Genomic DNA, 15952 nt, shown 5'->3' on the forward strand with positions numbered 1-15952 from the left:
CCCCCTGAGCGCGGGGGGCGGGGCTGGGGGCGCTGTGAGGGGAGGGCGGCGGAGCGGAGCGAGGGATGGGTTGGATGGGAAAAGGGTTCGGAACCGCCCGGCTCAGGCTGTGATCCGTCCCCGCCGTGTCACCCAGCCCGGAGCACTGAGTGCCACGTCCAGGTGACACCTGCAGGGATGGGCACTGCAAACCTCCCTGGGCAGCTCTTGCCAAGGCCTGAGCACGCTTTCCATGGGGAAATTCCTGCTGCTGTCCCAGCTGAGCCTGCCCTGGCCCAGCCTGAGGCCGTTCCCTTTCCTCCTGTCCCCAAGGGCCACATCCAGACTGCTCCTGAGCACTCCCACAGACAGTGACTCCAAACCTCCCTGGGCAGCTCATCCCAAGGCCTGACCGCTCTGACAGGGAAATTTTCTTTGCCAATCTCCAACCTGAGCCTCCCCCGGTGCCATTTGAGGCCATCTCCTCTCATTTTTCCCCTGCCCCTCCTGTCAGGGAGTTGTGCAGAGCCACAAGGTCCCCCCTGAGCCTCCTTTTCTCCAGGCTCAGCCCCTTTCCCAGCTCCCTCAGCCCCTCCTGGGGCTCCAGCCCCTTCCCCAGCTCCGTTCCCTGCCCTGGACACGCTCCAGCCCCTCCAGGGCTCTCCTGCAGGAGCCACAACTGGACACAGCCCTCGAGGGTCTCTCAGTGCCAGCACAGAGGGACAATCCCTGCCCTGCTCCTGCTGGACACACAATTCCTCATCCAGCCCAGCTGCCAGTGGCCTCTTGCCCACCTGGGCACCCCTGGGCTCGTGTCCAGCCCCTGTCACCAGCACCCCCAGTGCTTTTCCCACTGGGGCACTTTCCCACAGCGTTTCTGCTCTCTGGGCACTCTGAGTGTTCCTGTCTGGCTCCCCCTGGAAATGTTCTAAAAACTTGTGGATGTGGCATTTGTGAATCAAGGGTCTAAAAGAATTAAAGGGTTAAGAGTTCAGTTAGGGGATCGAAACAATACATATAATGATTAAGAATTTAGCAAGGAGAGTAGAAGCAATGTAAAAAAGTTAATTATTAGCAGATGGAGCTAGCTAGAACTAAGACAATATATCATTTGCTTGGCTTTGTTGTGTCAGGATGGGAGGATAGGGCATTGTAAAGATGAAAAAAACATAACTGCACCTGGGCCCCAAAACCAGCCAGAACCAGGTTGGGGAGTTTGGACCATGGCCAAGGGACCAGAGAGCCTGGAAACAAGGCAGAGGTGAAAAGTTGACCATGAGGAAGACATCCCTGACTTCATCGTAGAAACGGACTCATTTCAAGACCCAGCAATTCATCTGGAGGAAAGAACTGGGCAAGCATGAAAGGCCTTTGAGCTCATTTTAATACAAAGCAGGGTAGGCAGGGTTAGGTAATGCATATATATAGGTGTATGGGGTCAATCTATGAATATGTAAGATTTTTGGGAATAAATGGAGAGCAGGAGCTCTGTGAATTTACCTCTCGCTATGTGTCATAACCATACCACTTTCTAACTTCAATTAGTTGGACAGTCTTTGTTCACACTTCAATTTAATGCTGGTGGTGCTGGGATCATGAGGAGCCTGCCAGGGACTGAAATGATTCATGCCCTGAACATTGTTATGAAAGGGTTTTGCCCGTTATAACAAAAACTCTATAAAGAAGCTACAAGCACAGAAGCCTCCCTAAGGATGCCTGACTGGGACTTTGTAAGTTAAAGCCCTGGATGTGCTATTGTTCAGTCATCCCAGCCTAGGGATAAACAGGACTGAGGGAGAGGAATGCACCCACAAAAGAGCCAAACCCAGCAGAGATCCTTCCCTGGCAGGGTTTGGGGTGTGGAGACCACAGCCCACAGTGGCCAGGTTTCCACAGCCTCCCCTGACATCAGGAAGGGAGAAGGTTTTGGGTGTAACCTCTGCTCAGAGGCACTGAGCACGCAACCCCCAACCCCAGAGGCCACATCCACAGGACACTTGCATGAGGGACACCTCAGGGGGTGTCAGAATCCATCCAAGACCCCCCAGAATTGTCCCCCAGAGTCTGAAGCCTTGCACCACAGGACTACAGGGGAGGCAACAGATCCTGAGTCTGCCACAAGAGACAGTCCTGGGATTCCCACCTGGCCCAAGCTACATTAACCCATGGGATTCTGTGCTTTTGTGGGACCATCAACACCAGGAGCAGCTGGAGAGGATCAGCAGAACATCACTGGCATCCATGGAGTGGTGATATTTTCTTTATTCTGTCCCTGTCACTCTCTTTCCCCCACCCTATTTGCTATCTCTTTGTTTTCTCTCTCATATTTACTGTCAAATAAAACCCATAGTACTGTCACTGGCATATGGTCTCGTTTGCACCTTAATTCAGGCAGAGGCATTTTTATTAATAACTGGATCTTGACAGAGCCTGAAGGTCTTTGACAGCCTTGATGATGCTGGGATTCTCTTCTTTGGCCCCAGCAGCCAAGGCTGTCTCCTGGAGCAGAGCAGGATGACCCTGGGGGAGCATCTGGGAATCCTGTCGGACACTCTCTGACCTCATCCCTGTGCCTGTGCTGATCTCCAGGGGCAGAACAAGGACGTTTGTCCCAGGAACTGCTGCCCCACCTCCTCACGGCCCCTTCCCCAGCCACATCCTGTCTTTGTCCCAGCGTGTCCTCAGCAGCAATCCTTGGATGGCTCCACAGCCCTCGGTGTTGGGCACATCCACATCCATCCCTCACACAAGGCTCCAGGGGAGCCCTGGGCGCAGGGAAAGGTGGAATGTGAACTGCAGCTTTCCCATTTTGTCATTTAAACCACACTCCTCAAGCCTGAGGTGTTAAAGCTCATGGACAGAAGAGTTTTTCTTCCTGCTGGATGGAAAGCAGCACTTCCAGGGCATTCCCTTGGATAGATGAAAATGTTCAGGTTGCAGTTGTGCAGCAGCAGCTCCTGATTTCCTGGGAAGTCTCTCCCTCCATCCAGTGTCAACCCATGATCCCTGCAGCAGCAGCTGCTTCCATGTTCCAGACACAACTCCCCAGAGCTTGTCCCAAGCAGGGACAGGGATCTCAGTGTGGGAATTCAAGGGATGTAAGAGCCAGGGATAGAGGAGGTGGAGCAGCAGGGCTGTGGATGAGGGGAAGAGGAGCAGCAGCACAGCCTCTCCCAAGGCAGGGGCCAGCAGTGGGTCCTGCTGCTGGAATCCACAGCCCTCAACCCCTGAACTGGGATTTTCGGCAGGAATTTCCTCCTGGAAAGGGTGGTCAGGGAGGAATTTATCTCCTGCTGCTGCTCTGGCAATATTTTTGTCCAACTGAAGAATGAAGCAGCTCGGGGAAGTGATCCAGGATAGTATTTTAAGAGTGGTTTTTAATTTGGATCAGTCCCTTGACGTGGCTCATTGCACAGTCATGGACCTGGGATTGTGTAGCTGGGAGGAGAAATTTCAGGAAGTTTCAGGAGGAATTTCCCCATGGAAGGGGTGCTCAGGAATCAAAAGGGGCTGCCCAGGGAGGTTTGCAGTGCCCATCCCTGCAGGTGTCACCTGGACGTGGCACTCAGTGCTCTGGGCTGGGGACAAGGTGGGACTCCATGGGCTGGGAGGGCTTTGCCAACATCAGTCACTCTGTGATTGAATTTGGGAGCTTTTCCAGACTCAGTTAAAAATTAAAGTTGGTAAATCCGCAGTGAAGGCAGGCTGAAAAATAAGAGCTGCATTTGAAAAGGTATTGCAAAATAACATTTATTATTATTAGAAGAATTACATTCATGTATGGTACGGGATACACAACCACCACTTAATGCTCTACACTTCAAGTCCTGCTGCTCTTCAGCAGTTTCCCTTGGTTGCACCTCCTAATTTTTTCTTTCAGGAAAAAGAAATCCTTTGGATATTTCAAAGTCTCCCTCTGTGCACTGTGGCTCTGCTGATAAAGCTGAGCTTGGTTAGACTGAAAAGCAAAAACACAGCAAAGTAAAAGCATTTTTTTCTCCTGGAAAAAGAGACAAGAGAAAGTTTGTTCTGCTTTGGTAGGACCAACTCAGAGCAGGACAGCCCTCAGTGGATTTATCAGTAGGACCAAAAAGAGAAAACAACCACAGTTAGTCCCACATGGAGAAGTAATAAAGTTATGAAATAAAGGAATAAAATATTCCCCTTTGGGCCTGTGGAACTGTGTCCCTCCAGCACAGTTAAAACCTCCTTTTTGTTAAAGCCCTTTCCCCCTCCTTTTTCATGTTATTTATGATTATAAAAGATCTGCTTGGATATTACATTTTAAAGAACTTTTTCTTCTGAAGTGGAAGGAATACACCACTTCTTTTAAATGGCTGAGGCCACTGAAAGCAGTTTAATAGCAAAAAGTTGTCTAAGATTTTAACAACCACTTGACAGGATCATGGAACAACAGAATCATGGAATCCTGGAATGGTTTGGGCTGGGAAGGACCTTAAATCCCATCCAGTGTCACCCCTGTCATGGCAGGGACACCTCCCCCTGTCCCAGGCTGCTCCCAGCCCCAGTGTCCAACCTGGAACTGAACATTCCAGGGATCCAGGGGCAGCCACAGCAAATCTGGGAATTCCATCCCAGCTCCTCCCCACCCTCACAGCCAGGAATTCCTTCCCAACATCCCATCTAACCTTAACTCTCCTTTCTCAGCATTTTAAGGGAAATATCCAAGTATGGGATGCAACCAGCAGGAAACTGAAAGGCAAAGTACCCAACCATCCTGAGTATTCAGATTATCCTTAAAAATTGTTGAAGATAGGTAGGAAATGAACACCAGCATTTTAAAAATGGCCTGCTCCAATATTCAAGTAATGCTTTCAAATGCTTTTCAATGCTTTGTGCTCATTCCAGCAGCATTAGAGACCATTAATAAATTATATGAATTGAAATAATTTACATTCTTAATGACCACACCTCAGTCCACCACTTTGCTTCACTGTAAAAATGCAAAGGATTTAAATACATTTAGCACAAGCCTATTGTGGTATTATTTTTGTACAGTATTCCAGTAGGAAAGTAAAGGATGTTTCATTATTTTAGTTTATAAACCCAAGACGAAAATCTCATCCATCTCTACCTAAAACCCACTGCAGAGAAGCCTCCCGTGTTTGTTATGGGAATTTGGGAAAAGGAAATTCCTGACTCCCAACCAAATATTTCCCATGTCCTTTTTAATTTAGGAAAAGCACTGGGATGTTCCACCTACCTCTCTCACCATCCAGGAACAGCCAAATACATTCTTTTGTACAAAAAAAAAAAAGTTCTTACCAAAAAATATTTTTAGTTAAGTAGTTTCTAATTTTTACAGCATTATCTTCATTTAGTTGCATTTCAGAAGCTGCAGCCACCCAAGTCACTGAAAGAAGTTTTAAATTTAAAAAAAATATGAATTTAGATCTTTCAATCGATTAATTAAAATCAATCCCCCCCTCAAGTAATGCTAATTACAAAATGTTCCTGCACAGCTTTGTGTTTTATGCACATTTCTGATTTATTAGGAATTGCTAACCCTGAAGATACTGTTCTAGCAGAGCTGAAATTACAGCCAGGGCAAAGCTGCAGTTCTTTGCACAATGCTGAGACTTAGAAAATCCATCTGTGAGGAATCTGGAGGATTTGTTCAGAATTTGATCAATTTAGGCCAAATTAAGGGGCTTTCACCTCAGGAAACGACTCACTGCAAACTGATTGTACACTGACATGCAACATTGGATTTTCCTTCAGTTTTCCTTCAGGACACAGTTCCAAAAGCACTTTAAAGTACTGGAGAAATCCCAGGGCAGCTGCTGCTTGCAACCAAGTCCAAAATATTCTTCCCTTATTTACAAAATATCTTTAATCCTCATGGAAATCAAATAAAACACAGGAACTCTGAGAAATTCCCACCAAACTGCCCTTTTTTTCCCCACCACAAGAACTGGAGATTCTTGCTTTTTACCACCAGCTCCTGAATAATTGAAGAGCACTCTGCAACAGCAGGGAGAAATCCCAAAATGCAGCTGGAAATCTGGGAGGGAAGGGAAAAAAAAAAAAAAAAAAAAAAGGAATTTCAGCCAAGCTTTCCCTGTGTTTGCTGTTGGTCCAGCAGGAGTGTCCTAGGTGAGGCTCAGGTTTCCATATTTTCCAGGAAATCACATTCCACGCTGTCCTCCAGCTGCTGCAGGATCCTGATGCTGTTGCTGCCAAGAGAATCCATGGAGGGAATTGCAGAGGGATGGGAATTTTGGGAGTCACTGCCACGGGCTGTGAATGCCCAGCACAGAGTCTGGAAGAAAGGAATCAGCTGGGTGATGCTGGACACGGAGCGAAGGCTCAGCAGGGGGAATTTGGGATTCCTGGGAATTCCCTCGGGGTGCTTCGGGTCCTGAAAGGAAAAAAAAAAAACAAAAAAAAAAACCAAACAAACAAAAAAAAAAAAGCTGGGATTTACTACAGGTAAACATTGGGATCCTGGTCACTGAGAATTTGAGAATTTCTGTGTTTTCTGAACACCGACCCCCAGCAGAACACTGCATTTGACCTGAGGCCGTGGAGAAAGCTTCCAAAATTAAATAATAAAACTGAAATGATGAGCGTGTAGTTGGAATAAAAGTGTGTAATATCACATAGGGGAAAACTCAAAGATTAAAGTATAATAATATATACAAAGCAAACTAGAAGTTTTAAAACAAAAACTGGTCCTTCTTATTCATAAATTTAAGTAATATTATATAATTAGATAAAATCCACATTGCAGACCACAAATAGTTAATTATTAAATTAAAAATAAAAATAATTTAAGTAACATTTCTTAATTAAACAGTTTATCCTTAAAAAAACCCTGTAAAAATAAAATTCTGTTTTTAATTTGTTAACTTAAAATACTGTAAAACTTACAGTTTGTGAAACTGTAATATAAAAAAAAATAAACTTCCAAATCCAAACAAAAAATACCTTTTCACACATTTAATCCCAATCTTAAAAAGAAAAAAAAAAAATAGAACTTAAAGATAAATGGTGGAAAAGACCTTAAAAATCATCCAGCTCATCCATGAGCTCTGCCACTGTCCCAGGCTGCTCCCAGTGCCCAACCTGGCCTGGGACATTCTGGGGATTGGAGCAGCCTTTCCCCCTTCCTCACAGGGAATACCTAAAATTCCCTTGTACAACATAAAACCTTCTGTTTGGAAAAGTAAATTAATGGAGGGAAAGGAGAGGGGAAAGGGAAGGGGAAAGGAGAAAGGGGGAAAGGGGGGAAGGGGGAAAGGAGAAAGGAGAAAGGAGAAAGGAGAAAGGAGAAAGGAGAAAGGAGAAAGGAGAAAGGAGAAAGGAGAAAGGAGAAAGGAGAAAGGAGAAAGGAGAAAGGAGAAAGGAGAAAGGAGAAAGGAGAAAGGAGAAAGGAGAAAGGAGAAAGGAGAAAGGGGAAAGGAGAAAGGGGAAAGGAAAAAGGGGAAAGGAGAAAGGGGAAAGGAAAAAGGGGAAAGGAAAAAGGGGAAAGGAGAAAGGGGAAAGGAGAAAGGGGAAAGGAGAAAGGGGAAAGGAGAAAGGGGAAAGGAGAAAGGGGAAAGGAGAAAGGGGAAAGGAGAAAGGGGAAAGGAGAAAGGGGAAAGGAGAAAGGGGAAAGGAGAAAGGGGAAAGGAGAAAGGGGAAAGGAGAAAGGGGAAAGGAGAAAGGGGAAAGGAGAAAGGGGAAAGGAGAAAGGGGAAAGGAGAAAGGGGAAAGGAGAAAGGGGAAAGGAGAAAGGGGAAAGGAGAAAGGGGAAAGGAGAAAGGGGAAAGGAGAAAGGGGAAAGGAGAAAGGGGAAAGGAGAAAGGGGAAAGGAGAAAGGGGAAAGGAGAAAGGGGAAAGGAGAAAGGGGAAAGGAGAAAGGGGAAAGGAGAAAGGGGAAAGGAGAAAGGGGAAAGGAGAAAGGGGAAAGGAGAAAGGGGAAAGGAGAAAGGGGAAAGGAGAAAGGGGAAAGGAGAAAGGGGAAAGGAGAAAGGGGAAAGGAGAAAGGGGAAAGGAGAAAGGGGAAAGGAGAAAGGGGAAAGGAGAAAGGGGAAAGGAGAAAGGGGAAAGGAGAAAGGGGAAAGGAGAAAGGGGAAAGGAGAAAGGGGAAAGGAGAAAGGGGAAAGGAGAAAGGGGAAAGGAGAAAGGGGAAAGGAGAAAGGGGAAAGGAGAAAGGGGAAAGGAGAAAGGGGAAAGGAGAAAGGGGAAAGGAGAAAGGGGAAAGGAGAAAGGGGAAAGGAGAAAGGGGAAAGGAGAAAGGGGAAAGGAGAAAGGGGAAAGGAGAAAGGGGAAAGGAGAAAGGGGAAAGGAGAAAGGGGAAAGGAGAAAGGGGAAAGGAGAAAGGGGAAAGGAGAAAGGGGAAAGGAGAAAGGGGAAAGGAGAAAGGGGAAAGGAGAAAGGGGAAAGGAGAAAGGGGAAAGGAGAAAGGGGAAAGGAGAAAGGGGAAAGGAGAAAGGGGAAAGGAGAAAGGGGAAAGGAGAAAGGGGAAAGGAGAAAGGGGAAAGGAGAAAGGGGAAAGGAGAAAGGGGAAAGGAGAAAGGGGAAAGGAGAAAGGGGAAAGGAGAAAGGGGAAAGGAGAAAGGGGAAAGGAGAAAGGGGAAAGGAGAAAGGGGAAAGGAGAAAGGGGAAAGGAGAAAGGGGAAAGGAGAAAGGGGAAAGGAGAAAGGGGAAAGGAGAAAGGGGAAAGGAGAAAGGGGAAAGGAGAAAGGGGAAAGGAGAAAGGGAAAAGGAGAAAGGGAAAAGGAGAAAGGGAAAAGGAGAAAGGGAAAAGGAGAAAGGGAAAAGGAGAAAGGGAAAAGGAGAAAGGGAAAAGGAGAAAGGGAAAAGGAGAAAGGGAAAAGGAGAAAGGGAAAAGGAGAAAGGGAAAAGGAGAAAGGGAAAAGGAGAAAGGGAAAAGGAGAAAGGGAAAAGGAGAAAGGGAAAAGGAGAAAGGGAAAAGGAGAAAGGGAAAAGGAGAAAGGGAAAAGGAGAAAGGGAAAAGGAGAAAGGGAAAAGGAGAAAGGGAAAAGGAGAAAGGGAAAAGGAGAAAGGGAAAAGGAGAAAGGAAAAAGGAGAAAGGAAAAAGGAGAAAGGAAAAAGGAGAAAGGAAAAAGGAGAAAGGAAAAAGGAGAAAGGAAAAAGGAGAAAGGAAAAAGGAGAAAGGAAAAAGGAGAAAGGAAAAAGGAGAAAGGAAAAAGGAGAAAGGAAAAAGGAGAAAGGAGAAAGGAAAGTTTCTTTACCCCGTATTTCATGTGGAGCAGATCCATGATCCTCGTGATGTGTGGTTGGCATTCCTGGTGGTTTTCCACCAGCTGAGAGGTGACAGGAGATGATTCTGTGTCCACCTCTGGCACAAAGGCCCATTTGTACCTGGAATAAATGGGTTGGTTCTTTAAAAAGATGAAAATCCTTGTTTGGATCGTGCCTAGTTTAGTACAGCACTGGATGTTTCTACAAGAATCTATCATCAATGTTCTCCTTTGCTACTAATGAATTATTACATTACTAATTTGTTAATATTTAAATACAACCAGCTCCAAAACATTCCCAAGTGTGTGCAGAGGGAAGAAATCTCCACCTTTCTCCTCTCCCAAATTTCCAAGTTAAGGAGTCCCCTAAAAAGGATGGTGAAATCCTCCCACACCCCAAATTCTTCTCCCAAACCCCATTTGTCTGAACATCACCACTCCTAAAAGGAACTGAGGGAAGGCAAAATGAAATCTTGAGGAAAGCAGAATTCTTTTAAAGGATAAGGGAACAAGGGGATTGTTGGATCCCCAAAAAAATCTGGGTTTTTTTGAGCTTTCTGGCACTGACTCCCTGGAGAACACTGCTTTTAACTTAAGGCCTTAAGAAAGGCTCCCAAATTTAAGTAATAAAGTTAAAATCACTGGTGTGTAGTTAAATAAAAGTGTGTGATTTCACATGGTGAAAGGTTTTAAATTAGAATTTTTTTTAATACAGCAATAAATATAGGACAAAATGGAAGAATTTGGGTGGTGTCTCTTTTCAGGGCTCATCTTCCCTCTTCTTCATGGTTTCAAGTAATTGTTTCTAGTTAGTGCCACACTTAAAGTCACCAGAATTTAGTTACTAAATTAAAAGTATAAATAATATAAATGTTATTTCTCTGTTAAACTGTTTAGCTTTGAGAAACCTTGTAACTAATTGGATTAATCTCCATTTTGCTCACTTCTAGCTGGTGGCTAAAAGTGTTGCTAAACTTTCTATACTTTTAATAAAGTATAAAATAATAAAATAGTCTACAATAAATATAAATACATAGTAAATAAACAAACATACAGTAAAACAGTTTATTTTTAATAACATTTAATAAACAACCAAGCCCAAACACAAGAAAAATCCATTTCATTCGTGGATTTTTTTAATCCTAGCCCTAAGTAAAGCCAAAAAAACCTCCAAAGAAACCATTAATTAAACAGTAGAAAACACCACCTCTGTTAGAGGAGGAGAGGGACTCACATTTGGAAGAGCTGCATCCTGTCAGGGGGGAAGGAAAGTGCAGTGTCCAGGAATTTGCAGGCTGCCAGGTACAGGCACAGCTCGTTGGGCTGGATCTCAGCCCCACTGCCATCCCCTGAGCCTTTGCCTTTGCTGATTTTATTGTTGCTCCTGGGTTTAAATTAAAAAAAAAAAAAAAACAAATTAAAAAAAAATCCCATTAAAACTCCAATCCGCCCAAGGTTTTTCAGTCAGCACAAGAGGAATGCCCACATTTACACAAAGGAGTTCTTGGGCAATTATTTTTTATTGTGTAGGAGCAAAATAATCTAAAATACACCAAAAAATGGCACCATGTTAAAACATTCAGCTGGTGACTTAGCGTTCGACTTTCTTTTTGTACACAACTAATAATTAGTGCTTATGTTTTAAAGTGTATCATTATTTTAGCTGCTAAAAAGATCCTAAATTACGATTTTTTTTTAGTACCAGAAATATAAAAGTGCAAGAGCAAAATGTCCTGTTGGCTCCTCCATATTCCAGAGGATTAGTTAGTTAATTTTAAAGAACTCTCTCAAACTCTCCTTCCTATCCCAGAGAGTTAATTAAATTAATTAATTTTAAAGAAGTCTCTCAAATGGCAACTCTTACTTTGCAGGTTCCTCTTCCTCAGTTAAATCTTCCTCCAGCTGTAGAAATGTCTGGATCTTTAAAGAAATAATGTTGGAGATGCTGAAATGTTCACAGAACTCAATCCCAACTAAAAGTGATGATGTGCATTGAAAAGGAACCTTTATGACTTGCAACAAATTAATAATTCATGCAAGAGATTCCATTAACAACACCAAAGTTCATCCAAAAGGAATTTCCCAATGACAACTTTTTTTCCCCCCCAAAATTATCAGCTTAATGTAAAACTGGGGAAACATTTCCAAGCAGGGAAGAGAAAAATGGTTAAATTGGGGAAAAGCACAAAAACGCAGGGTGATTTTATTTCAAGTTCAAGTTCAAAACTTCTTTCTTACCAGTTCTGTGACCATGATTGGCCACAACGAGGTGAGATGTTGAGGGGAAATCCTCAACAGAAGAACCCTGAAGAAGAGAAACATCTGGGCAGCCACCAGGGAGGTCTGGCCCACACGGAGGTTCTCAGTCAGGCGTTCTGCAGCAAACATAAAAAAGGGAAAAAAAGCAAAATAAAAGCAGCATTTCCCTGAATTTGTGTTGTTTTGGGAATTAAAGTGTGGAATCCCAGAATGGTTTGGGTTGGAAGGGATATTAAAAATCATCCAAGTGCCAGCCCTGCCATGGGCAGGGACACCTCCCACTGTCCCAGGCTGCTCCCAGCCCCAGTGTCCAACCTGGAACTGAACATTCCAGGGATCCAGGGGCAGCCACAGCAAATCTGAGAATTCCATCCCAGCCAGGAACATATTCCTAATTCCCAAAATCCCATCCAGCCCTGCCCTCTGGCAGTTTAATGCCATTTCCCACGTCCTGTCATTCCATTCCTTGTGAAAGGTCCCTCTCCACCTTGCAGCAGGTGGCAAAACACAATTTTTAACTTAGCATCAGTTTTGGGCCGAGTTCCTTGCGTTGTATGAACTAAATTGTAATTCAGACATAGCCTGGGTGGATTTACAGTGCACAAAATGTAATCAAAACTGACATTTAAGGGGAACAACAACAGGTCAGGAGTGGCTGGAAGATTGCCATGAAATAATCACATCTCCAGACCAAAGGCCTTGAAACCAAGATTCCTGTCTTTCCTTGCTGAGATCATTTATCTGTTAGAATTCAGAGATTCATAAATTTTGTTCCAAATTAAAAAGAAAAAAAAAAACAAAATCCAGAAGCATTTGTTGGAAAAGAGGTGACTTTGCTTTCTTACAGAATTTGTAGCATGGAATGGTTTGGGTTGGGAGGGACATTAAAATCAGATGGGCAGGGACATCTTCATCTACCCCAGATTGCTCCAAACTCCATCCAACCCGGCCTTGGACACTTCCAGGGATCCACAGCTTCTGTGGACAAAGGGATTTGTGTTCCAGCTGCAGGGATGAAGGCTCACCTTGGATCAGGGGCAGGTACAGGTGGTACTGGTCGAGCTCCCCGCTGAAGACAGCGAACGCCTGGCGCTTCAGCAGCATGGCCTTCTGCTCAAAGCTGGGGTACAGCTTCAGGGCACTGCTCTGCATGGCTGCAACACACAGCACCATTATCCACCCCACTAAAAACTGCCTGCCTTCGGGGCTGCAAATAATCCCTGTGTCCTGGAATCTTCCACTAAAAAAAAAAAAAAAAATAAAAACCAACTCTCTCTGGGTCACCGAGCGTGAATTCGTCTTGCGTGATAAAATTGGTTTTGTTGAACAGTTGTAACTGTTCAATTATTGTTTTAGAAAGGTTGACAAAGAGACTGAAGCTGCTTGAGGCCACTTTAAGGGGTCCTATCCTATCCTTCTCCCCGTGATTTGCTCTTTCACACTCTCCTCAAGCCTGAATTAGAGGTCACAGCACATCAGTTGAAGGTTTGCTGCACTGCTCATGGCAGACACCTGCAGAGTTTGCCAAAGTCTCCTCCTGGGAAAGGCCACACTTGGACAACTCAAAATTAGAGAAGAATGTGAATGTGGGAACCCAAGAGAAGCACCTCTACAGCAATACCTCCTCTGATGTGTTTCAGACACAACAAAAATCCAGATTTAATTCAGCTTTAGCTGGGAATGAAGTTCCCAAAATGGCCAGTTATGCACAGTCAGCACTTTATGGATAAATCAGCATAATAAAAATGCACCCAAACGGCTCAAATGCAAATAGATCTCAAACTGAGGAAGAAATAAGACATCAGCAGCTGATACTTACTCATCAAATCCTTAAACATGGTTTTCTCATGTGTGAGGAGATGATCAATGATGGATCTCCAGCTGCAGGAGAGAAAGAAGGAATTAGATATCCAGGGAAAGATGTGCTCTGGATTCACCTCAGAAATGATTTGGGTCAAACTTTTCATATAAGGAAATAGTTTCCAGGCAAGATTTGTGTGCAGACTCTTGTCTGGAGCAGAATTAGTGGTGAGACCCATTTTTAACATTAGCCCATTCCATAAGAAAGCACTAAATGTAATTTTCTTCCCAATGTTACTCTTCTCCCTTTAAAGCCTTTCCTGGCAAGTTCAGAATACAAGCTTGGAGTGCTGCAATTCCATGTCTTACTGAGTGCAGGAAGTGTCCATCTGGAAAAAAAATGGATCCATGTACAATTCCAGCACTTCTTTTTTCCAGGCTCTCTTGGTGTAGGCGTATCCACTCAGGGAGCTGAGCAGCTGAGCACCAGCACGGAAACTGGGAACGTTGTAGGCACTGGGGGAGAGGACAAAAGTCATCAATATGGGCTTTTTTGAAGTTCAGGAATAGATTCCAACTCACAAAAAGTTTGGTTTGAATGAGATCTTTAGGAAGGAACTGTTCCCTGGGAGGGTGGGGAGGGGCTGGGATGGAATTCCCAGAGCAGCTGTGGCTGCCCCTGGAGCCCTGGAATGTTCAGTTCCAGGTTGGACACTGGGGCTGGGAGCAGCCTGGGACAGTGGGAGGTGTCCCTGCCATGGCAAGGGGTGAGAACAAGATGATTTTTAAGGTCCTCTCAACCCAAACAATTCCATGATTTCAGTGTCTCCAAGGATATCAGCATTTGGAATTCATAACCCAGGCAGGGGTGGCACCGGATGGGCTTTAAGTTCCTTTCCAACCCAAGCCATTCCAGGAAGGGAAAGGGACAGATGATGCTTCTCCTGCTCCCTGGTGGATCCTGGGACCTGGCCATGCTCTGCTGCCCCAGCCCCATTCCCTGACAGGCACGGAAAAGGGGAGATTTGAGTAAAACCCAAAATCCCAGGTGGGGAAATCCCCACAGCAGAGCAGAAACTGAAACAACAACAGGTTGAAACACTGCTTAAACACATTAGAATGGGAGCAGAGAATGGAAAAAAAAAGGGAAAACAAAAGCAAAAAAATGCCAGGAGCAGAGAGAGACTCGCCTGTGGTTCCGCAGATAGGGGAACACGAAGTAGAGCAGGCGGGAGATGAGGGGCACTGCCTTCTCCTTCTCATCACTGCGGTAAACCACGTCCAGCAGGGAGGCCAGCACCTGCAAAATGCACAGGAAAACCCTGCAAAGCCACAGCTGCAAAAGGGGAAAGCCTGCCGTGTTTCAGGCTGGGAGTTTGTGCGATGGAATAGCCCCCCCCCCCCCCGCCTCAAAAAGATTTCCAATCCTGTTTAAGCTACCAGGAAAATGCTCCTCGGTTTAATAACCCCCAATCACCCTGTGGTGATTGAGTCAACTGAAATTGGAGATAAAGCTGAGATCTGATTCCATCACCACATCAACCCACAGGTGAGAGGGCCCCACTGACCTCTGCAAGGAGAGAAAGGGCTTGGACACTGTAGATGGAAGGAGCAGAGGCAGAAACCATTGAAGACGGTGCCACTGATGTATCTAAAAGAGGCAAAATAATCGAGTTTTCTCTTCACACAGGTTTAAATGCTGCTGTTTCCTAATCTGCTGCCCAAACAGAATATTTATCTGAAAATTGGTGTTACACTGAAATATAAAATCATGCAAACCACACATCATCAAACCCCTTGTGCTCTTCACTGCCTTCAGCAGAGGAGAGGGAGCAGCAGGAGTCAGGGGAAGTTACCATTCACATCCTCCACATTGAATTCATCTGGTAGAATCTGAGGCTGAGCTTTCACTTCCAAATTCCTGCTCAGCCAACTGGTCTGTTCCAGGGAAGAGCCAGCAATGGTCCCCACAGCCTCCAGGATCTTCTGAGTCACCTCCTGCAATGTAACCAAAGTGGCATCAGATATTTTAATTGGTATATTTAATTCCCAGGGAAACGAGGAGCTGCAATGAAACCAAATCTCATCCAAAGCAAAGCAGAGGCTGTAAAATGACATTTTCTGTCATTGTTGGCATTTTGCTGCAAAGACTCTGCAGCAGAAGGAGAGATGGAACTTCTCTGTTGGCACATGCAAGTCAAAACCACAACCCAAAAGGAGCCAGGTGAGCAGTGTTCAAACTGTCCTGGTGAAATGAGGCAGTACAGGAGGAGAATCCTGCTCTGCCCCTTTCTTTACACAGCTGAGCCCAGAGTCATTCCCATTGCCAAACCCAGCTGGGAGCTCCAAGGATTAATTCATTTTCCTAGAGAGCTTGGAGATTTCAATATTCACACACAGGATGTGAACTCATGACATCCCACTTGTGTTAGGAGCTCAGTCCTGAGAAAAATCATAATAGTGCACAGAAAAAACAGCTTGGAAGAGATTTCAAGCTTTGGGACTTGAGCTTTCAAAGCTTTTGGGACTCGAGCTTCAAAGATTTGGGGCAAAGTTGTGTTTGTCTCTTATGTCTGAGTCTCCCCTGTTCACCAGGCCTAAACATCCAGGCATTCCCAAATGGAATTCTGTTCCAATGGACAGATCAGGTGATCTCCACTTTTCCTTACACGAACAGTGCCAGGCTTAGGAACTAAAAGGTG

General features: G+C 45.0%; 1 protein-coding gene across 1 annotated transcript in view; it reads right to left on the minus strand.

The window, feature by feature from the left end:
• Window positions 1-3713: 3713 nt before the first annotated feature.
• DOP1B (DOP1 leucine zipper like protein B) overlaps window positions 3714-15952 on the minus strand; it is a 46631-nt gene continuing 34392 nt past the window's right edge. Inside the window, exons 27-37 of the mRNA XM_062488201.1 lie at window positions 15107-15248; window positions 14819-14901; window positions 14441-14550; window positions 13620-13766; window positions 13270-13331; window positions 12476-12604; window positions 11430-11566; window positions 11056-11111; window positions 10426-10575; window positions 9183-9312; window positions 3714-6361 (exon numbers count right to left, since the gene is read on the minus strand). Coding sequence (XP_062344185.1) covers window positions 6104-6361; window positions 9183-9312; window positions 10426-10575; window positions 11056-11111; window positions 11430-11566; window positions 12476-12604; window positions 13270-13331; window positions 13620-13766; window positions 14441-14550; window positions 14819-14901; window positions 15107-15248 — 1404 coding nt within the window. The 3' untranslated portion in view covers window positions 3714-6103. The remainder of the gene's footprint in view (window positions 6362-9182; window positions 9313-10425; window positions 10576-11055; window positions 11112-11429; window positions 11567-12475; window positions 12605-13269; window positions 13332-13619; window positions 13767-14440; window positions 14551-14818; window positions 14902-15106; window positions 15249-15952) is intronic.

The sequence above is a fragment of the Cinclus cinclus genome, chromosome 2, assembly GCF_963662255.1.
Source record: "Cinclus cinclus chromosome 2, bCinCin1.1, whole genome shotgun sequence".
NCBI lineage: Eukaryota > Metazoa > Chordata > Aves > Passeriformes > Cinclidae > Cinclus > Cinclus cinclus.